Raw genomic sequence first — 23678 nt, 5'->3', positions numbered from 1 at the left:
AACCTTCCTTTCAGTGATGACATTTCAAAGATCAAGACAAGCTTGATCTACTTCTCAAAGAGCTCAGCACACAGCTCAGACTTTCCTGATCAATGACACTCATTATAAAAAATGTGCAAGAGGAGAAAGGAAAACGGGATGCTCTCGAGCTAAATGTGATTCATAGGTCATTCAAGCAGGGCTCCTGTAGTGGCTGTGCCACTAGACTACCATGGCTCTGCCAACAGGGGCTTGCTGACAGACTCCTAATCTGCAGGAAGAAAGGTAACAACAGGAGCTGCTGAAGCCACATAACTGGGTCACCTTCACAGTTTTCTGTATCCACTGCATGGAAGTTAACAATCTTACCTCACCTCTGATCCATTCTGATTAGCTGTTTCTAATCAGAACAGAAACCAAGTAACCTGGAGTCATTTATTCATGAGCCTGTACTATGTCTGAAATTAAGCAAAAATGTTTTCAAACTAACCTAAGAGAGGGGTTTTTTTTCCTCCTAATTGTCTGTCATATATAAATAAGTGACTTCTGGTTTACATGGAAGTCACATTATTAATTCAATTTTTTAATTTCATGCCTGTAAGTCTAATAAATAATGTATAAGCTAAGCATGTAAGCTAATGAGTAGTGTGCAAGGTTAGTATGCCTGCTCACACATATGCATGACTGCAGAGTTGTAGAAACACCAGAAACTGGCACAGTACATGAACTTCATATAGTTTGAATGTCAGTGTTATATTCAAAAGCAAAGGAAATTACCTATACTCCCAAATAATTCACCAAATTAAAAACACTACTTAAAATTTGATCATAGGAAAGATGGGAAGGCTCATTCAAATGTCAACATTCTCTTTTAAAAGCAATGTGAAAAAAAATATATATTTAGAAAGCAAATCTATAAGTCACTGAATAAATGCCTGTAAGTACAATGATACTTAGACTAGAACCAATTTTACTTTCAAGGCATGGCAGCAAGTCCAGGATAGATTCAAGAGACAATTTCAGAGTAGAAACTTCTGCATAATTCAGATTAATTAAAATACTCTGCTGACTACCTGAAATAATTTCTAGCCTGGTTGAGTGGTGAGCAGGAAAGGTCCCAAAGAAGCCAGTCAGAACAGCTGGATATAGAAATAGTACTCTGATCTTTGACTTTTAGTCAAAGATATTTTTAGTATCTGTTTTCCAAGTCAGTGCAGCTCCCACATGCCCATTTACACACCATTTTGCAAGACAGCTTTGGTCATTCTGAACTCTGGTGCTAACTATTGTTCAGTTCATTAGCACACTGAGCTGTAATACAAATGGGCTAGTGCAGTCACAATACTTTGTTAACACAGATAACCTACTATACCACAGTTTTAATGTCTTCAGTCAGACAGGGACTGCTTTCTCAGTAGCCAAACAGGTTGTCAAACATCTGACACAACACATTATGACAGACAGCTGACAATTGCTTTTGTTTAAGGCCTTCCCTGACTCAATCCTCCCCCTCCCCCCTTAATAATCTGCAGTGTAGGTACTCAGAAAAAATAAACAAATTGTAGAACGGAGGTAGTGAAGGTGTGGAAGGGTTATGAAAATAAGAAATTTTAGAAAGAAACATTCACAGCCTCATCTTCCAACCAGATCTATAAATTAGGAATCTGACTGAGATTAGTGCAAGGCACTCAGCATGTTTTTAGAAAGTGTAATCTTGCTTAATCGAACGTAACTAACATTAGTTGACAAGAAAACAAAATTTGCTAAACAATCTGTCATTCTAATGAGCTGATCTTCAAATAATCTTCAATGGATTTTCTTAAAACCCATATGCAAACAAGACTTTTGCCTAAACATTAAGTTGGCATTTCCTGCACAAAAGGACAGGAATACTTCTGCTCTGTTACTAAATATCATATTATTCAAGAAAAAATTATCAGGGATCACTGTATAGATGCCACAGTTCTTATATCTCTTTATTCAATCATGGGATTGCAGGTGTTCCTTGTAGTGAACACTATCTCTTTGTCCTGATAAATACCATACTCAAAATGAAGCAATCAGTTGTTTAAGTGGCAATTCTTCACGGGTTTTTTTCTGCATAATGTCTTCTCCCAAAATGTCTTTAATGCATGATAAAAGCTACTTTAAAGTAGAGATTATAACAAACTAAAACAGTTAACTAGGTAGGTTAACTGCAGGTATGTCAGAGACAGGAAGCACTTTTTGAATAACTGACTTTAATCAGTATATTTGCTCTTTCTTCAGGGAAGCAACATAAAGAACAACTCAAGATCAAAAACTATCCAAAAGGAATCAGCCTTTTAATGGCCAGGGAATAAATGTGAAAATGGAGTCACCAATTAAACATCTTCAAATGGTACTGTGAAATCAGTTTCTTTCTCACCAGTACAGAGATCTAGGCAACAGAATCATAGAAACATAGAATTGTTAGGGTTGGAAGGGACCTCAAAGATCATCCAGTTCCAACCCCCCTGCCATGGGCAGGGATGCCTCACACTAGATCAGGTTGCTCAGAGCCACATCCAATCTGGCCTTAAGCACTTCCAGGACTGGGGCTTCTATCACCTCCCTGGGCAACCTGTTCCAGTGTCTCACTATCCTCATGGTGAAGAACTTCTTCCTAACATCCAGTGTGAATCTACCCACTTCTAGTTTTGCTCCATTCTCCCTAGTCCTATCACTACCTGACATCCTAAAGAGTCCCTCACCAGGTTTCTTGTAGGCCCCCTTAAGATACTGGAAGGCCACAACAAGGTCTCCTTGGAGCTTTCTCTTCTCTAGACTGAATAACCCCAACCCTCTCAGTCTGTCTCCAAAGGAGACAGAAAACATAAAATTGGTATTTCAGGTCTCTTTTCAAATTTGCTCACGTGCTGTAAAAAGTGCAACAAAAACATTTTCTAAAAATGAAGAAAGTAACAAGCTTTGTACATGCTTAAAGTGAATCACATATAGAAGACCAAGACACCTCACAAGGAATGTTTAAGAAAGAAAATCTCTGCAAAATGAGAGAAAGCCACAAATTTAGAAAGTTATGTATTGCTCAGCTTCGGTAATACTGAGAAACATCCTTATGATTTTGGTACATGAATAAGACTTCTCAAATATTACATAGTGACTGAATCTGAAGATTTTACTTCTGTAACAAAATCAGGTTTTAATGTCACTGAAGTGTTTTACAAGAATTGATGTGACTAGCTACCCAAAGACATCACAGAATGTTAGGTATTGGAAGGGACCTTGACAGATCAGCTAGTCTGACACCCTTGCCAGAGTAGGGTGACATGGAGTAGGTGCACATTTCTCAAGGTAATTGACCAAGCAGCTTTGTATGAACAGCCATCTAAAAGCTTCCAGGCTTATTACTGCAAAGCAGAATTGCTTCAACACAGAATCATGTGCTTTTGACATGTGCAATTACCAACACTGTCCTCACCCAACTCAAAGATTCCTCTCAATTCCACCCCTCATGTGTAGAGGGTAGGACAACCTAAGCAGAAAAAAAAAAATTAAGAAAAACACAAAGATAGAAGGATGCTATCACAACTTCTGACAGGCAAGTGCTGGGCCTGCCTGCCAAAACAAACAAAATGGGTAGAATGCATGACTACTGCTGAGAAGTGTCTGGATACCACAGAAGACAACACACACAACATAAAGAGAACATGTAAGGAGACACAGAGCTGCTGGAGAGCCCTACAAAAGGAAGCAGGTTGATATGACTATTTAGAACAAGGGATTAACAAGGGGTTTGCTGTTTCTTCTGGCAGGCTGGCACTGGATGCTTTAATTTTCACAGTGAGATTTCCAAGACTATTTTTGCAGACTGAGAGACTGAGTTAAAGTCCTAACATTTTGATTGGGAATGGGACCTCAAGCAATGAGACTGGAAAATGCTTGCAGATTGAGAAAGAATACTTTGTCTCAAAGCTACAGAAGATGAAGGAGGTAAACTCACAGAGAGGGCTGGTGCTCACTCCTGTCCTGAACCCAACTGGCAGAGCTCTTTTAGCCTAAAAAAACCCAGGGAAATCTATTGTTTTGCTGGGATCTATAACACAACCTCTCAGGTATGAAATTCCTCATCAGGATTACACCATGACTTGGAAGGAAATCTTACCTGTTGGTGACAAATGTTCTCATGAGATAACTAGGAGGAAAGTGTTCATAGTCATTCTTCTGATACAGAGATTTCCTCTGCTTTGGGGGTTTTATCTAAAGTAATACTTTTTGGTAATACTTCTGCAGATAGCAGGGAAAACTACTACAGCTATTTAAGAAATAAGCAACTCACCATATCTGACTTGCAAGAACTCGAATTAATATATTTATATTTACACATTAATAGCTGCTAATTCATTAATTAGAAGTAATGTTAAAGCTCCCCTCTCTCTTAATAGGTAGTTACCAATTCTACATTATCAGCAATATATTTAGAACTGCTGTTCATCTTCTACCAGTACATTACACCAATGAAATATCCTGCAGGTAGTCACTTGTAGTATTCTCTACTTCTGATAATTCCAGAACTGCAAAAAACTGTCATACTTAAGGCAGTACTGTCCTTCACTCACAGGTTTTGTTTTTTTTTTTTGTGTTATTACTACAAGTATGATTTTTTTTTACACAATCACAGCATCCTAAGGGCGTTTAAGTATTTTTGCATATTTGAATTGTGTCAAAGTGTTTTCAAAACAAAAGTCAGATTATGGTCTTTTGTGCTGACTTTGTGTATATCCACAGCAAATTCAACAACAAATACATTAGAAACACTGCTGAAAACAATGGCAACAAAATATTACCACCAGAAAGCATTCATTTCATTGATGACAGCATCCTACAATCACATGCAGACCATACATAAAAAGAAAACCTGCCCTTCATCTGCAATAAAGGGTAATGGAAGCTAAATTTTTCTTCTTCTCCTCAAGTAACTCAGCTTGAGAAATAATTAACAGTGAATAAACAGAACATGGAAAAGAGGGTAAATCCTAGATACTCACCACCTGAAGCACGAAACAGTAAAGCCATACAACAAACAAACGTACACACACTTGGTGAATGAGACAGAGAAGTTCATGCCACTGTGAAACCTTTCTCTCATAAAAAGCACAGTCATATATTTTCTTGTTCCACATTTTTTTTTCCCCAGGCCCACTATATACTTCAGACCAGAGTATGCAAAATAACTTCAGCAAGCCTGAGGACTTCCAGTAATTGATGGTTTCACAACCAAAAAAAAAAAAAAAAAAAAAAAGTCACAATGTCCAGGACCAAAGCAAGAGGGAAAGTTGCAGTTGTGGTGATTGTTACCTGTTCATTTAAAAACATTTAAAAATCTGGAAAGACATTGAAGTAACAAAAATGTTAATGAAGCCCTACATACATTTCAGTCACAATCATTTACCATACTGTTAAAAATGAGTAATCAGCTTATTGTCATTACAATAATTTTTCCTGACCTAAACTTCCTTATCCACCACCTCCCTTTACTGCTTAACACACATGCTGAATCATAAGGATAACTAGGGAGGGTACTGCAATGCTAGGAAAAAAAAAAAAAAGTCAATATTTCACTTTAAGGACTTTTTTTGGGGAAAAAAACAACAGCCAAGAAGTCAACAAAAAATTTACAATTTGTGTATGATTTCATTTGTGACCTTTGCTACCAGTTCAAAGCCCATTTTCCCCTGAAGGAATCAAATTCATTCATGTCCTGTGGACAGGTCCAAAATCTTTACCATGAATGTCTGCATATAAAGGAGTCGAATAATTTTCCAAGTAAAAGGGTTGAATACAAATGTCCTGGAATACTTTCTCCAATAACACTGATAGCTTTTACTTCCCTTTAGCTATATATATATACATATATATATATATATATATTTAAATATATATATATATTTACAATATATATATATTTCCTATATTTTTTTACTACATATATTTTTGAGTTTATATATTTTTATTATATATTTTTAACTATATATATTTTTTAAACTATATATATTTTTTAATATATATATTTACTATATATTTTTACTATATTTTTTACTATATATATATATTACTTTATATATTTTTAACTATATATATTTACTATATGTATATATTTTTTACTATATATATATATATATTACTTCCCTATCAGCTATTAAATCTGATTCTCCTTCTTGAAGTAATTTTTATCCTTATTTTCATGTAATGCACTAGCAGAGCTTTAATGGAGCTAAATTAAAAATATTTTCTTGGATTAAATGGATTTTTTTACATTTCTATACTTTTGTCTAGAGTCCTTAACGATTCTCAGAAATTTTAACTGAAGAAACACAATTCTCCTATCACTACTACTACTACTAAGTTCTCTCACCTGTCTCTGCTTCTGTTTTGTTTTGCATCACGGAGTGCTATCTGAGAATGTGGGCTGGATTCCTTTTCTGATAAAGCAAACTCAAAGATGCACTCCAGGAATGCACCCAGTACCTTCTGACACAAATGAGTACTCAGTTCACAGCACTTGAGTACAGCTAGTTGTGCTACTTTACACAGCCTTTTCCCTGCAACATAGAAGTGAGGGAAAGTAACACATACACAAAACCCTCCGGGGTGAGATAAAGAGTTGAGATATGATGAGAATTAAATATAAATGAGACAACATAATGCACAATTACCTTAGCCCATTTGCAGAAAAAGCACAGCAGGAAGAAGCATCAAGAGAGCTAAAAATTCAAGCCAGGGAGCTACTCTCCCTTCTCTCCCTGTCCAGCTGCCATTCCAGTGGAAGAGAACCAACACTCAAAACCCCAGAACCCATAGGCAGCAATTGGAACAGGAAGCCTCCCAGGTTACAATCTGAACTTCACTCCCTATGATACTTTGCTCCAGCCAGCACTTTCATTTTGAAGTCGGTATGATGGCAGCGTGGGGTTGAATATCAGCTGCAGATTCAACTTAACCCATGACACTAAGTCCAAAGTGAAAACCCATGTGAACAAAAAAGCCCCAAATGAGCAAACGAATGCAACAGTCTCCACCCCTGAAATATCACAGTCTCACAGTATATCAGAGATTGGAAGGGACCTCAAGAAATCATCAGGTCCAACCCCCCTGCCAGAGTAGGGTCACTGAGGGTACTCTGCACAGGAATGCATCCAGGTGGGTTTTGAAAGTCTTCAGAGAAGGAGACTCCACAACCCTCCTGGGCAGCCTGTTCCAGGGCTCTGTCACCCTCACTGTAAAGAAGTTTCTCCTCATGTTGAGGTGAAATCTTCTGTGTTCTAGTTTGAACCCATTGTTCCTTGTCTTATCACTGCAAACCACCAAAAAGAGCCTGGCCCCCTCCACTTGACACCCACCCTTCAGATATTGATAGACATTGATCAGATCCCCTCTCAGTCTTCTCTTCTCAAGACTAAACAGCCCCAGGGCTCTCAGTCTCTCTTCACAGGGGCGATGCTCAAGTCCCCTGATCATCCTCATGGCTCTCTGTTGGATTCTCTCCAGCAGGTCTCTGTCTCTCTTGAACTGAGGAGCCCAAAACTGGACACAGTATTGCAAGTGTGGTCTCAGCAGGGCAGAGCAGAGAGGTAGAAGAACTGCTGGACACACCTTTCTTGGTACATCCCAGGATCCCATTGGCTCTCTTATGTTTTTTATATATATATATATATGTTAATGTGGATGCCAGATGCTGAGAACTACTTCAGACTCCAGATCCATTACTTGTGTTCTCTATGAATATTCGACAAGTGGCAAGAGGGTAAAAGCAAGGAGGGAAACGAACACATTTTACTCAGATTTACTAACCTTTTAAGACTCCACATTAATTATAAACATGAAACACACAAATCTTGTTTGTTGCCTATCAAAAGAATATTTATACAAACTCACCCAAAAGAACACAGTATTTTTGCAGAAAGCTTTCTTAAAAAGTTGCCTAAGAGAAACAGCTTTTAATATGAAACACAGAGATAGGGTTTCACTCTTAGTTTTCATTTTTAATTTAATCAGAGACGTTTTGACCAGCAGGTAAGCAAACTGAAATTGGATTCAACACTCAATACCTAACTTGAAACTCTGAAGCGTTGAGTACCATTGAAAACTTACTTTAGGTACCTCAGCAATAGTTCTGGTACCCACAGAATTTATCTCATGCACATTGATTCAGTCTCCTCTTCAGAAGGGCTGGAGCACTTCTCCTATGAGGACAGACTGAAAGAGTTGGGGCTGTTCAGTCTGGAGAAGAGAAGGCTCCGAGGTGACCTTATTGTGGCTTTCCAATATCTGAAGGGGGCTACAAGAAAGCTGGGGAGGGACTTTTTAGGATATCAGGTAGTGACAGGACTAGGGGGAATGGAATAAAGTTGGAAGTGGGGAGATTCAGGCTGGATGTGAGGAAGAAGTTCTTCCCCATGAGAGTGGTGAGAGCCTGGAAAGGGTTGTCCAGGGAGGTGGTTGAGGCCCCATCCCTGGAGGTGTTTAAGGCCAGGCTGGATGAGGCTCTGGCCAGCTTGATCTAGTGTGAGGTGTCCCTGCCCATGGCAGGGGGGTTGGAACTGGATGATCCTTGTGGTCCCTTCCAACCCTGACTAATTCTATGATTCTATCTGAAGTCTGCTTTTATCACCTGGGAAATTTCCTCTATGGGTTGTTGCTACTGAAACAGGCAATCAGTAAGCATGCAAAACATTTTCCTTCCCTTCTATCTGAGGGTTTTAACATTAAATATTTAAATTAATTCTAGAAATTGGTTTGGAAGACTAAGCTGTGTGAACCTAGAGCTTAGCACCATGATAGACGAGTCAAATAGCAATTAATCAAACAAGCTTGCATGCAAATTTACTGTCATTTTCAAAGGGGTGAAGAGTTTCTAGGTACTGAAAAGAAGATGAATGTTAGACTGGAAATTCATTAAAGTTTACAATTAAAGACACAAAGCTCAATCATGCCCTCAAATACTATGCAGACATGTATTTTCTGAATTCTGCACAACACAGTGTTTGCAGAGGAACAACAGGTGATTTAACAATGCAAACAGTAATGTGTCTCAGGGCATCGTTCAGCTAAAACCTTATGGCACTAAAGAGAAGAAATGTAGTATCAATTAAAAATTTGCCTCAGAAGTTCAAAAAGACAAACCCTAATCCTTCTCTTCAAAGAAACACTGCATTAACATTTACATATTTACTCATACTTAGCATTCATGGACTAAACACAAAAGTTCAGTATAAAGAGCTCCTTAGGGCAATTTCTTTCCAATTCTCCTCTCCCTCCCACTAATGAACTACCAGGTGACCTGCACTCCCAGCTGTGAGAAGCATGAACTCAAAAACTACAAGGCCTCATGCAACTCAAGCCTCTCTGAAGTCAGACTATAAAATAAGCTGCAAAACACTCATTTTCACCAGCGAAATTCGGAATCCAGCAAAATCAGTTGGTGCTTCATGCCCTACCTGCCTAGAGAGAAATGGCAATCTGCTGCATCAATGCAAGAGACCAACTGATTGCATAAGACTTCTATTATCATCCTCTCTGAACATCTCACCTCTCCTCAGCTTTCTTGATGCCTTCAGAACTAAGAGTTACATACAATGATGAAAGAAAACAGAGCACCATGATGAGAACTTAACCAGGTGTTATTCTTTTGAGGAACATTCTACACAAATCAGAAAACCCAATGTAAGAATCACAGAATCATAGAATGCCTTAGGTTGGAAGGGAACTCAGGGCTCATCTGCTCCAAGCCCCTGCCATGGGCAGGGACACCTCTCTGCTAGACTCAGCTGCTCAAGGTCTCAACCAACCTGGCCTTGAACAGCCTCAGGGAGGAGGCATCCACAACTTCCCTGGGCAGCCTATTCCAGAGTCCCACCACCCTCATACTGAAGAACTCCTTCCTAAGATCCAGTCTAAGCCTACTCTCCCTCATCACAAAACCATTCTGTCTTGTACTATTGCTAGAGATCCTCATGAAAAGTCCCTTTCCAGCCTTCCTGTAGGATCCCTTCAGGTATTGGTAAGCAGCTATAAAGTCCCTGCTGGAATCTTCTCTTATCCAGGCTGAACAACCCCAGCTCCTTCATAGCAGCTGTGTTTGAGCCCTTGGATCATCTTTGTGCCCCTCCTTTGGACTTGCTTCAACTGCTCTGTGTCCTTCTTAGGATGGGGACATTGCAACTGGACACAGACATCAAGAAGATTCTGTTTGGCCATTTTCCTCTCTATTGTAGTCTCCAGTGGACTAAAATTCCTACTTGAGAAGAAAAATACCTCATATAATTTCTGATCATAGCCAACATTTAACTGAATATTCCCCTGGAAAACATTCATGCTCCAGCTAGCACAAATATATCCAAGGTAGAGAGTCAGAGCATACCTAACTGTGTCAGAAAGTATGGAATAGTCATTTTTCAAGCTGCCAGAAGATAAGTTTTTAGAATAAGCAAGCAGCCAGGTAGGGAAGAACCTGCCCCTTTCTTAGATGCAAAAGATTCTTGATGCTCTTCAATATCACTCACAATAGTTTTATTCCTCACCTCCAAATAAAGCAATCACTGGCTCTGCTTGGCACTTCGGAAAGTCTGCAACTGATAAGATTAATATTATTTATTCTGCAAAGCAGTGAAGAAAGCATGGATTTAACCATGTTCACTATAACATGGACTTCCTCAACTATGGATTTAATCAGACTTTCGAAGGAGGGCTGAAGCTCCTCTCCTGTGGAGAGAGACTGAAAGAGTTGGGACTATTCAGAGCAGAGAGGAGAAGGCTCTGAGGAGACCTTATTGTGGCCTTCCAGTATCTCAAGGGGGCCTACAAGAAGCTGGGGAAGGACTTTTTAGGATGTCAGGTAGCAGTAGGACTAGGGGGAATGGAGCCAAACCAGAAGTGGGTAGATTCAGATTGGATGTTAGGAAGAAGTTTTACATAAGGGTGGTGAGACACTGGAACAGGTTGCCCAGGGAGGTGGTGGAAGCCTCATCCCTGGAGGCTTTTAAGGCCAGGCTGGATGTGGCTCTGAGCAATCTGCTCTAGTGTGAGGTGTCCTTGCCCATGGTAGGGGGGTTGGAACTAGCTGATCTTTGAGGTCCCTTCCTACCCTAACAACTCTATGATTCTACGATTCTGTGATTATTTATAATGTTAAATCTCAAATTATTTTGCTTTTAAAATATATTCTATATTTTCCTCCATATCCCTATTGCTTTCTCTCAAGACTTGAACTAAATTTGCAGGGTAAAAGGGGCATCTTGCAGACAGCTCATCTTTTGGTTCAACCATCCTGCTGGCAAGGAATTTTCCCATGCCCATTTATCTGCCCCAGAGAAAAGCACTGCAAATGAGGGCAAGAGGAACTTGCTGTTGCCTGCCCAGAGGAAACCAGTCATAAAAGTGAAACAGCATGGTCCTTGGATCCTCAAATTACAATAAACATCTCCTTCAGCTTCACTTCATTCCTCAAATAAGCCAAAATCATCAGTACCCCAACAGCAGCTGCCTGGTTCACAAACAACTGTGACTGCAGTGTCCTGGACTTCTCCTTTCCTGTTCCCAAATAGTAGTGGCAAAAGGGAAAAGGTAGTAGAGGAAGCATCTTGGCAGATCATCTAGGAGGACATTGTCAAATGTCCTCCTGCCAAACAAGAACTCAACTGGTATCCTTAACCAGGAAGCAATGAAGTGTACCAAAACACAAAGTTTAAAACTGAATGGTGAATTCAAACTACTGACACTAACACCCCAAACTGTGGCAAAGGGGTGACCTCTATCCTAGGATGAAAGGGTCACAAGGCATCTGTCACCTGAGTACTCACAAATTAAGGGTCCAAGATCTGTAAGTAAGTTGTTTCATAATTTAAATCTGCTTTTGGTTTTGTTTTAACAGTTCATAGAGCTCTGGGGTTTCTTGTTTCGATAAAACCTTTCACTCATGTGCTGAGAATGCCTTAGTGCTGCCCGAATCACAGGTAACACAGAGCTCTACGCCTTATTTAGTGTAAAAGGAGGGAAACTGCTTGATCAGAATGTAAAAAAACAAAAGCTAGCAAGAAGTTGGCATGTTGTAAGTACAGACATTTATCAGTTATTAGTCATTAGTCGAAACTGATAATGATGGGCAGTCAAGCATAGTGCTTCTCGTCTTTGTTTTCAATGATGATAAAGTGCTGCCTGCTGCCAAAGAGTGCCTTGAAAAGGAGAAAGGTTCTTCAACTTGCTTCAGAAGAGCAACTGGGTGCATGCCAATTTTTTACATGAACAGCCATAAGCATGTTCCTGCACAGCAGGATGTGATCAAACTATTCAAAGCTGTAAAACCAGGTTTGCTTGCCAGTTGTTATTGCTTCAAGATCAGTGTATTGCAGACTATGCTTTGTCAGCTCTGAAACCACTGTTTTTTCCTTATCAACACATTCTACACTTTAATATTAAAAACTCTGTGTAAGACTGATTCTTCCCAATTAAAACAAAAACTAAAATAAAATTACAGAATGAAAGTGAGGACTGAAAACATACCAAACACAATCTCCTGAACTATAAGCCATCTCTTATTTAGCTTAAAAAAAGAATCACTTCCTTCATGCTGTACCAGTTAAAAGGCCCCCTTCTCTAAAGCAGAAAAAAAGGTGATTGCAATGACTTAAGTTCTCAGCTTCAGCTGCCAACCTTGTAATCATATTAACATTCCTGTCCATGAGGTGTGATGTGGTTAATAGGTGGTTGCCAGACTGAGACATTGCACTGTATTGCCTCCTGCTGGAAACCACTTCTTTAAAGTATTTTTATGAAGATCACACAATGTGACTGTGCCATACACAATCCTTACTAAATGTCTGTCACTAATTGGATTACTCAAGCAAGAAAGACTTTTGCAGAGAGGCAGAACTGCTGTAGGACCAACTGGACAAATAATTTTTTTAACTTGAATGGGTTAAGACACACCCAAACTTTACAGACTAGAAACTGGTGGTTTATTTCTCATGACAGTCAGCATCTTTCTCCATTTTCCTTTGAGAAGGATCAGTCACAAAACAGATTCAAGCTCCCTTCTATAGCATATAATATCTGTTCACTAACAAACATATCTTAGCAAACACAACCAAACAGTAAAGTTTGTTTTTTTTAAGGGGGCTGGTACAGGAGAAGATGGATGTCAATGTTTAGCCACGCTTTAGTTGTTTGTTTTTTATTCACTTGAAAATACATACTAAAAGTAGTATCAAATATTTGAGTTTATAACATTTTATTTGTTTTCACACATACAAAAAGTAGTTTGCATATTTGCTCAGCAATCTAGTGAATGATCTAAGATTACATACACATGCATGGCTCAGTACAAGTGACAGAAGTGCCTCTATCTGCTTCCTAGTAGGAAGGAATATTCACTTTTGAAAACTCAAAAAAATAAAGGTTCTTGGGTATTATGGCTCAGAACCCCCCAACCCTTTACATGATCTTTCCATGATCATGTGCTCTTTAATTTTTGAAGGAAAAAAAAAAATCAAGTAAAATTCAAATAGAAAAAAAAAAAAAATCACAACTAGCTAAGCATTGTCTTGTATGCTGAGTCATAGAATGGTTTGGGTTGGAAGGGACCTCCAAAGGTCATCTAGACCAATCCCTTCTGCCCCTGCAGTCAGCAGGGCCATCCTCCATTAGATTAGGTTGCCCAGAGTCCTGTTGAGCCTGACCTTGAATATCTCCAGGGATGGGGCCTGAATTACTGCCCTGGGCAACCTGTTCCAGTGTTCCACTACCCTCATGGTAAAGAGCTTGTTCCTCATATCCAATCTAAATCTAATTTCAAATCATTGCCCCTTGTTCTCCCACCACAGCCCTTTGTAAACAGTGCCTCTCCAGCCTTCTTGTGGGCCCCCTTCATGTACTGGAAGGCTGCTATTAGGTCTCCCTGGAGCCTTCTCTTCTCCAGGCAGAACAGCCCCAGCTCCTTCAGCCTGTCCTTGGAGGTGAGGTGTTCCAGCCCCTCACTCATCCTCAAGGCCCTCCTTTGGATCTGCTTGATCAGGTCCACGTCCTTGTGTTGAGGGCACCAGAGCTGGGGGAGGTCTTACCAAAGCAGGGTAAAGTGCACAACTGCATCCAAAGGTTAGTTGAAAAGTTATCTGACTTACTGGGTCCTAGGAAAAGCACAGTTTATAGAATGTCCATTCTCTAGGAATGTAACAGATTCCTTACTTGAAATCAAAGCAAAGTGTTCTAGCTTTTGTGTTATTGGTGCTGGTCTCTTCTCACAGGTAATTAGTGATAGAACAAGAGGAAATGGCCTCATGCTACAACTGAGTAGGTTTAGACTGGACATTGGGAAAAAAATTTTCACAGAAAGAGTGGTCAGGCATTGGAATATGCTGACCAGGGAGGTGGGTGTCACCAACCCTGGCTGTGTTTAAAGGTCATTTAGACATGGTACTTGGGAATATGGTTTTAGGGGTGAATCTTGTAGAGTAGAGTTAATGGTTGGACTTGGTGATCCTGAGGGTCTTTTCCAATCTGAATGTTTCTATGATTCATCTTCCCAAAGCAGTTCCTGCTCCTTCTACACCATCCCCCACCCTGCCTAAACAGCTCCTGCTCCACCACCACCATTTTTGCACCCATCCCAGAGATGGGGATAAAACCCCCAACCAGCCAAGATGCCACCCACAGGAGCTCAGCCCCAGTAAGAAGGCCAAGCCAGCACCCGTGGATGATAACGGAGAGGTTATCAACTTTCTTCCTAACTAACCGGGGGGCCACCAGGCCCCCCAGCCTTTGTCCACCATCACCAATCACCCGGTGTGCACCATGGGGACTCACCAGTGAGGAGAGGAGGTTCCTCAGCCCAGATGGGCTCAGCTTGGGGCTTCTGCCTTTCCTGGGGTGGATTAAAAAAGGGAGTGGGCAGAGGGCAAAGTGGCCACACCTGGGGTGGGAGGAGACTCCAACAGAGCCCAGGTGCTCTGTGTTTAGGGGAAAAAGGGGCAGACATGGTGGGAAAGGGGAGGTGGAGGTGAAAGGAGGGGATTTAAAAATAACTTTCTTTTCCATAAATCTTTCATAATGCACAACTGCAGTTCATGGTTTGCTTTGCCTTCATGCAAAAAGAACAAACCCATCAATACTTCATAAAATAAAGCACAATTCAAGGCTGCACCTTGAGATTAGGCTCAGATTTGGGCCCCTCAATATCCAAGAATGATATTGTGTTGCTTGAGTGTGTTCAGAGAAGAGCGGCAAGGCTGTTGAAGGGTCTGGAGGGCAGGGCAGGTGAGGAGCGGCTGAGGGAACTGGGGTTGTTCAGCCTGGAGAGAGGGAGGCTGGGGGGAGACCTCATTGCTCCCTGCAGCTCCCTGAAGGGAGGCTGGAGTGAGGTGGGGGTTGGTCTCTCTAGTATCAGGTGATAAAATGAGAGGAAGTGGCCTGGAGCTGTGCCAGGGGAGGTTGGGGTTGGAGATTAGGAAAGAGTTCTTTGCTGCAGGGAGCGGTCAGGCATTGGGGGAGGCTGCCTGGGGAGGTGGTGGAGTCCTCATCCCTGGAGGTGTTCAATAAAAGCATGGCCATGGCACTTGAAGACATGGTTTAATGGCCAGGGAGGTGTTGGGTTGATGGTTGGGCTGGATGATCTGGGAGGACTTTTCCAACTGAAACGATTCTATGATTCTATGTTTCTAACTAAGAAAAATCAGCAATCCCACAAATAAACCCCTCAGAGCTAGATCTTTATATCCAGTGTGCTCAACTGCCAAATGCCAGGCTGGTATGAAGAAAACCATAGAGAAGGATAAGAGATACAGCTTCAATTCAAACCCTTATTATCATGAAGAGGAAGTTCTCTGTCGCACGGAACCGGTTACGGCAGTCACTCAGATGATACTGCTGCCTCCAGCACTGCCCAGCAGCAAGCAGGAACAGATCAACATGGTGCTCACACGATGTGTCATGACATTTCCACCGCCCAGTGACCTCTGAACTTTAAAACTGCCTTTTCCAGAGGACAGCCACAGCATGCTACTTGTTTATTGCTGCTTCATCTCAGGCTGTTCTCATCAATCCTCCTCTCATATTTGATGTCACCTCCAACAAAAAGATTTCAACTTGCAGATGTTATGAATGCCTGAGGCAACCTCAGATCTAATTTCCAATAATTTGCATTTGTTAATGCTAAGCATATACATCCCCTGAATTATATCTAGTCCCTTTGTGGTCTAACGTAGGAATCCCTCTCCTATTGCTCCTGCTGTTAGCACTGTAATAACTACTGCTATTGCAATGTTAACAAAAGACTACTAATAATGCAAGTACAGTGGGAATTCCCAAGGAATCATCATGTAAGAAACACAGGTTGAAATGGCAGCTTCAATTCCAAGGATCTATTTTATCTGGGTTCAAAAGTCACTGCCATAAAAGCATAACGTGTATGAAAACACAAGACACGATCAATAGAGTTCTAGGAATAATAATTAATTCAAACCAATATTATAAATTGCAAACTGTCACAGAGTAATGCAGTGTTAATAACAAATATTTAAATTTTCATTTGGCAGGGATTTATTATTTTATATTTTTTTTTCAGCTTTTAACATTGCCTGTGCTTTTTGCTGACAGGCCGAAGGATGGCTTTACTAATAGTAGCACTTAATCCATTACTATATAAAAATAATTATCTTTATTAACTTCCATGCTTATTACTTGAAAAAAGACTACTCCCTAAATAGGCAGCTTAAAAATCAACTCAATTAAACTCTATTAAAATTCTTCTGACATTATTCTGACATTCACAGAAATATTATAGTCCAAATATGCCTGAACGTCCACTTCAAAGAAGCAGTAATTGACCAAGAAAAGAAGTAAGAACATAAAAGAAGTCCTTCTCTTTTGCTGAAAAGTCTTCTCTTATAAGCTGCTCAGTTTTTAAATGCCTTGAGCAAAGAAGAATGCACACAAACTTTGGGAAAAACTATTGGATATTTCCCAGTTCCTATGCTGCTCATCATAAAAGCAAAAGAAAGTGGACTGAAAAAGTAAAGCTCCAGAATCAACACCTTCCAACATTAGCATTGTATGCAGTGCATACTGGATAGACATGCAAAATATTTTATGCACCAGGCAGGTGGGGATTTCAAGCTTAAAGCAGGTGAGTATGCAAAATCTTTGAGTGCAATGAGTGGAAAACCAAAATGATTGCAAACAAAGTGTGTGTAGAAGGGCCTCTGTTAACAGGAGACTTCTCAATACAATATCAATTCAATCAACGTTATCAATACCACCCAAGATCACAAATTTTACTCTAACAGAAATTGGTTAGATGTGGGGTGACTTTGGTAACACATTAAAAGCCTGGGTCTTCAAAATTGGAAGATGCAGATGAAATTTCTTGCCTGGGTTAAATAAGAAGTTTCATCCAGTCTAAAATCTTATATTTTCCCAGGAGGTGTATCTCCTACTTGGACTATTCCTCCCTACTGCCTGTTCCTATGGAGCTAAACTCTGGTTAAAATCCAGGAAAGAAAACTACGGGGAAAATACACCTAAGAGAAAACTCTTCCATGAGATGGGAAAAGCAGGAAGACTTCATAGTGAAGAAAATGAAGAAAATATTGTTCTGTGAAAACAGAAAACTGCAGGGAGAAAGTGACCAGCGCAGAAAAAGGACTTCAGCTTCTTTCAAGTCATGTAGCAGAAGTGTAAGACTTTGAGAGTCAAGGACCACATTCTGAGTCTCTCCTGAATGCAAAGAAACAAAGGGAGGAACTGCTCACACTGTTGCATGTAGTACTGTTTATCTTCCTTTAAAGTATATTTTTGCTACTTATAACCCTTTACAAATCTTTGAGTCCTAGTTAACTGTCATCCAGTGTATTATCCCAGTGCAGCATACTGCAAAACAAAGTCCTTAATAGCTTTTTATATTGATCACTACACCAAAAAGTATTTTGTTTCAAAAAAGGAGACAGCTAGTAATCAGATCCAAAAATACAAAAAATAACTTTTCTCATGAAATGTACTGATGCCACTACTACCATGAAGAAAGAGTTAATCATTAATCAGCCATTTACTACAAAGGCTCTCTTTTGAGATTTTCAACAGAGAAAAGTAAAGGAAATAATTTCCTTCCTCAAAAGTGGGGGAAAGAAAGAAAGAAAGAGAGAAAGAGAGAAAGAAAGAAAGAAAGAAAGAAAGAAAGAAAGAAAGAAAGAAAGAAAGAAAGAAAGAAAGAAAGAAAGAAAGAAGAAAGAAAGAAAGAAAGAAGAAAGAAAGAAAGAAAGAAAGAAGAAAGAAAGAAAGAAAGAAGAAAGAAAGAAAGAAGAAAGAAGAAAGAAAGAAAGAAAGAAAGAAAGAAAGAAAGGAAAGAAAGACATTTGATACTGAGTGATTATATACTTGTAGAGACTTACTTGAGACAAAGCAGCATCCCGTTGTTCTATTACTGCATTCATTTCCTCAGCTATTATTTTCTTTTTAAGTTCTTTGGTCCTGTGTATTTGATTCAGAATTATAGCTCCATTCTTCAGTATATCTATCCCAGTGTCTGCATTGTTTATTCTGTTCAGTAATTCCTGTAATGTCTACCAACAGCATTATATGTTAGTCAGACATGAAGTTTTAATATATTTTATTTAATATAGGGTTTTAATTAATAGGCACATGTGAATTGTAAATTGACTGAGTGAAGTTATTGAATTTTCATATTGCAGCAAAGATGTACATTATTAGTGTGTCAATTCTTCTTTTTCCCACATCTTAGTTCTTGAAACCCACTCAATTGAACTTAAGCCTCTAAGATATAAGACTGACATCAAGAAATCTCCTCAGAGAATGGCTTACCATGTCATTTTCTTCAGGGTTAATATTTTCTAGCCTAGAAAAAAGGGACACAGAAAGCCTGATCAGTAGCATTTCCTTAGTGCAGCAAAATGAGTTCGCTTTTTAAATCTTTAGAACCTCAAGTAATTTCATTCTACTAGTCTTTAGAGTCAACCATGACACTGAACATATTAAAGTGCCACCTGCTCGACTCCATCTTTCAATAATGCTCCATATCTTCAGCACTGACTTCAGACTGTTAAGTTATTAATGTTTACTGCTATATATGACTACAAGGATCAATTGTTCATATGTGCTTAGATGAAGAGAGTTCCCCAGTGATAGAAATGACTGATGCTCTTATTTTATTTATTTCTGGGCTTACAACTTTTACCTGATGTTGTGTTTGTGTTGTTTTTACTTCACCCCAAAAATGAAACAGGACAGGACTTCTGTGGAGAGCTGTTTTGTTTTGTTTTGTTTTCATTTTTAAGTAATTCTTTTCCCACCTCCCCCTTCTGAAATGAGGACAAAAACCCAGTTGAAGTTTCCTTAAAAATATTTCGATTTTATATCTTGCATAAACTAGAAAGCTAAACCAATCCTTTGCAAGGCCCTTAATTCTGAAACAACTCCTCCTGCACTTTCCTCCCTTTCTATTTCAACGGAACACATATTGACCTGTCAAATACAAAGATGATACATTTAGTCAGGCAGCACTGAACACTGGCTGTGCAAAAAACCTCATAAACAGGAAAGTGTGCTTTGTATTTCACCTAAGGTTAGTTATATGCACAGCACGTTATTTAAAACACTTCTGTGTATTTAAAAGTAGGAAAGACCTTTTTTCTGATGAAAAGGGAAAAAAAAGGAGCATATTAAAGCATATTTTAAAAGACAGATACAGTACCATCAAACATCTAAACAGCAACTCATGCTTTTGCAACAGTGCTGTGCCAAGATGTCAGCAAGCCAGCATCACAGAGCACTTGATACTGCATGAGCACCTTTTGCATTAAAGCTTTGCCAGGTAACAGTACACAAGGCACAGCAAACCAGCCAGTACTGAAATTAATTCTTTAAATAAAAAAAAAGGAATAACTCAGAATGTACTACCAGGGTAAACCAGCTGATATATCTACATGGAATTCACAAGCAGTAACTACAACATATAGAGTCAGCAATGAAACTAAATGAAACAAAGTAAAAGGTAACCTTTGCTGGGTTTGACTTGTATTCATAAAGTAACACAAATCATAAAATAAACATATTAGAAGTCCAAATTCTCAGAACTGACTCCGTGTACTTTTCCTGCTTTTGGATTTTACATTGTTCTAAGTGTCACTTCATGAGGGACTTAAAAATGGATCTCCATCTAGTTTGTATTCACAATGAAAGGAATGGTATTTGTCAAAGCAAATTGGCAGGACCGACCCAGCTTCTCCAGAGGACTTTTACCCTGCTAAAAGAGTGGGTCAACAAAATCACCCTGCCGACCAACAGGCTAGGTAAGCAGGGAACCTTAGGGAGAAATGGAAATGGGAAAAAAGAACAGAAACTTCTACCCTAAGTATAGCCTTTCAGCATGCTACTGGCACAAGGGACCTGTCTGTAGGTGTACACACGGCTCCCAAGATGATCATATTTTTCAAAAAGCTGCCTCCAGAGCTGTGTCTTTGCCCTGCTGTCTCCCCCTCTGTCATGCACAGGCAGTAAGTGGCACTTAGATGTCTCGTGATTCCTCTTCCCCCCATTTCTACACACACATTCTGCCAACGTAAGCTCTGGAGCCAAGGGGACTGAAAGAATTTTGGTTGTTACAGTCAAATAATGACAACAGAATTGCTTCAGCTGCTAATTTAAAGAAAGCATTAAAGCATTTGATAAAGGTTGGCAGGCTGTTCAATATTGCCCTCATGTAAAGATCTCTGATTGGACTAAGTCCAAAGCAGATGGAAGGAGTGACCTGTGCTTTAAATCTTGATGAGTGTGGCACAAGGAGCCAATGTTCTTTATACAAACTTGAGCCACTTTGTTCTTCATGCCTGAGACAGAAAACTTGACCTTCTGAACAACAGGCATCAGAAAGAAAATATTAAGGATGGTAGCTGGAAAAGTTCCAAGATTCTCAAAGAAACTAAAAAAATTAAATAAAATACACCAGCTCCCTCATGGCTCATCTCATCATCCCTGTTCCTTCCAAAGGATTAATGGAGTGGTGAGGCAAACTCCAACAAAATTTCCATTCAGCCAAAATAATAACTACTTAGAATAACGAATTTGAGAAAAATAATTTCCTCAGAGGTTTGACTCTGCTTCTGAGAACGCAGAACCTTAGTTTGGATCTTAGACACAGCTCTGTTTTACTTCTCCCATTGCAAAATACCAAACATCCAGGCAGATACAGAAATAGGTATCTTGTCACCTCAGCTGAGATGTTGCCACTGCTTGTAAAGATGCCAAACGTTCTGAAAAGCCTGAGACTTGAAGCCAGGCTGGTGTTCTAGCAGGAACCTTGATTTCTGGTTTGAAATGTGTAGAGCTGCATTAATAAGCATCCTGTAAGCTTAGAATAAGTGGACTAGAAGAAAAGCAGTTGAGCCTGATGGAAGAAATCCCATCTCCTTGGTTCTGTAATGCTCAAAGCCTCCAAAACCAGCAAAGAACTTTCTTAAAAACAAAAACCAAACACAAACAAACAAACAAAAACCCAAACCACGTGAAACAAACGCAACAGGAAATGCTTCCCTATACCATATCATTTCCCCTTTTTGGAAGAGACAAAGAGTTACTTTTCCTCCTTTTCAGGGGATTACACACAGCAATCACACACAATGCCCAGTGATTCACTGCCATTGCTTACTTGCTGCATGTAAACTTAAACTTGACAGTAGGAAGAAATGAAGTTTTTGGGCTTTCTGTGCCTTTTGTCAGTTAGAATCTTTCTTTTACTGCTGTGACAACTGACACTAAAACTATTTAGAAAAATAAAAGCAGGTAACATTTTTCAGAGCCCTTCAGCAATGTTTTTGTGTCCTATAGGCAGCAAAAGCCTGCATGCAACCTGCCTAAGGGTTCTGTTCTTGTCCAGGATGCCCTTACTGACAGGTCACCAGCATCCAGGACGTGAAAGTTTTGGGTAGGACTTTTCTCAATGGCTGTCATTGCCACAGTCAGGTTTTTTAATGCAGAACAGGAGACCCTGGAGAATACTGGAAAGCTGTGATTTTATAGTCTGGCAAGGATAATTATTTTGAATTAAATTAATTTTGACTCCAGTCTGGCTGTCATGACAGCAAATATCACAGCCTGCCCTGCACCCTTGCAGAACATACAGGAAGAGATCCTATAGGTTGGTTCACTGGTTTTGGCAAAGAGGAATGTACATCAGGTATGGAACCAACAGTAGCTGATCAGCTCACTGCAATTTTCCCCTGTGTTGGTGTTCTCCACAGGGACATCTCCTAAGCTAATTCTGAGACTGAAAGCATCAGGGTACTGGGCTGTTCTATAAAGCATCAGAAAGAGCACTCAATAATTGCTGCTCTCTAAACGATAGCAATAATATTCATAACTTGACTCCAAGCCAAGGGGGTGACTGACACTCTCCTTGGAGCAAGCATGTTTTTTGTCATTACCAGTGTATCCAGTGCCTTCTGCAATGACAGTGAGTTTTTTGGGAAGGTAGTATGCATGTTCTTTAAGAAATGGAGTTTCTTCTCTTTTCTCATCCTTCTGCTTAGACCTGAGTTGGTTTTAGAGTACATGAGTGAAGTGGGCAGAAGGGGAAAACATAGGATGGTGTTCTGACAGGTTCATGCATGTCAAGACCTGCCATGTGTGTCTGTGGATTGCATTGCAGAAAAAGCAGCAATGCACCTCTCACACACTTAATAATTTGTGAGTTCCTCAAGAAAACCAGAAGTCATTGACTAGGTCTGTTGGCCAGAATAATTCATGTGCTCCAGGACTTTAATGTTTTAATCCCAAAGACCTTGAGTTGCATGACCTTATGTTTGGGGCCATACAAAACTTCCTTGCTTTCATTACTTTTGGAACATAGAAAATTAGAAGAGTGACAGAAGAAACTGGAAAGGCTGGAGTAAGGCTCACAGTTATGACACCTCTTACAGGAATTTAAAGCACATCTGCAATTTCCTCAGAGACTGCTGCTCAAAGCAAGGTTTCAGATGCTCACACATCTATAATGGGCTCTGCAGAGACATTTACTCTAATAAATGGTGCACTAATTCTTGTGGGAATGCTGTTGAATCATACTTACAGGCTGTGACAAACTCCAGCAACTTGTAAATCCCCCAGAGTAATGGAGCACACATTATGTGCAAATTATTGACATTTATTTAGATAACATTCTCTGGCCTCACCCACAAAAATACCCAAAAGAAGATGACTGGTCTTCTGCCATAAAGAGGAAAGAGAGTACTTAGTAGAATCAATTACTTGAAACATAATTGCCTGCCATTTAGTTAACTTACAACTGCATCTATTCAGGCTCCTACCATGAAAAGCTTCTCTGCTTTGTATTTCTCTTGGCAGCAAAACAGCAGAAACTTCTCAGCCAGTGTACGCTTGGAGGACTACCCTTTGGGGGAGCTATCATAGATGGCAAGCAAGATGATCACAAGTCAGATGGAGAAAGATTAGATGGAGAGGCAAACTGTAGCTTCAAAGCTCCCTATATCCTGAAGTGAGAAAAGAAACTGTTCTTGATCTTCCTCTCCTGACTTAACAGTTTAAATTAACATGAGGTTGCCTGTTTCTGTTAACATGGCATACATAAAACTGCATGAAATACTAATTGTGCCCTTACTGTCTTACAAACTCCCCATATGCTAAAAATAAGAAAAATCCACATG

At 39.7% G+C, this 23678-nt stretch overlaps 1 protein-coding gene across 1 annotated transcript in view; it reads right to left on the bottom strand.

The window, feature by feature from the left end:
* The window catches only part of MIPOL1 (mirror-image polydactyly 1), a 201385-nt gene that overhangs the window by 114721 nt on the left and 62986 nt on the right, over positions 1-23678 (bottom strand). Inside the window, exons 7-8 of the mRNA XM_054400707.1 lie at positions 18823-18856; positions 18393-18563 (exon numbers count right to left, since the gene is read on the bottom strand). Of these exons, the coding sequence (XP_054256682.1) occupies positions 18393-18563; positions 18823-18856 (205 nt within the window). The remainder of the gene's footprint in view (positions 1-18392; positions 18564-18822; positions 18857-23678) is intronic.

Source organism: Indicator indicator, chromosome 4 (assembly GCF_027791375.1).
Source record: "Indicator indicator isolate 239-I01 chromosome 4, UM_Iind_1.1, whole genome shotgun sequence".
Classification (NCBI taxonomy): domain Eukaryota; kingdom Metazoa; phylum Chordata; class Aves; order Piciformes; family Indicatoridae; genus Indicator; species Indicator indicator.
This window is presented reverse-complemented; position numbering and strand designations above follow the sequence as displayed.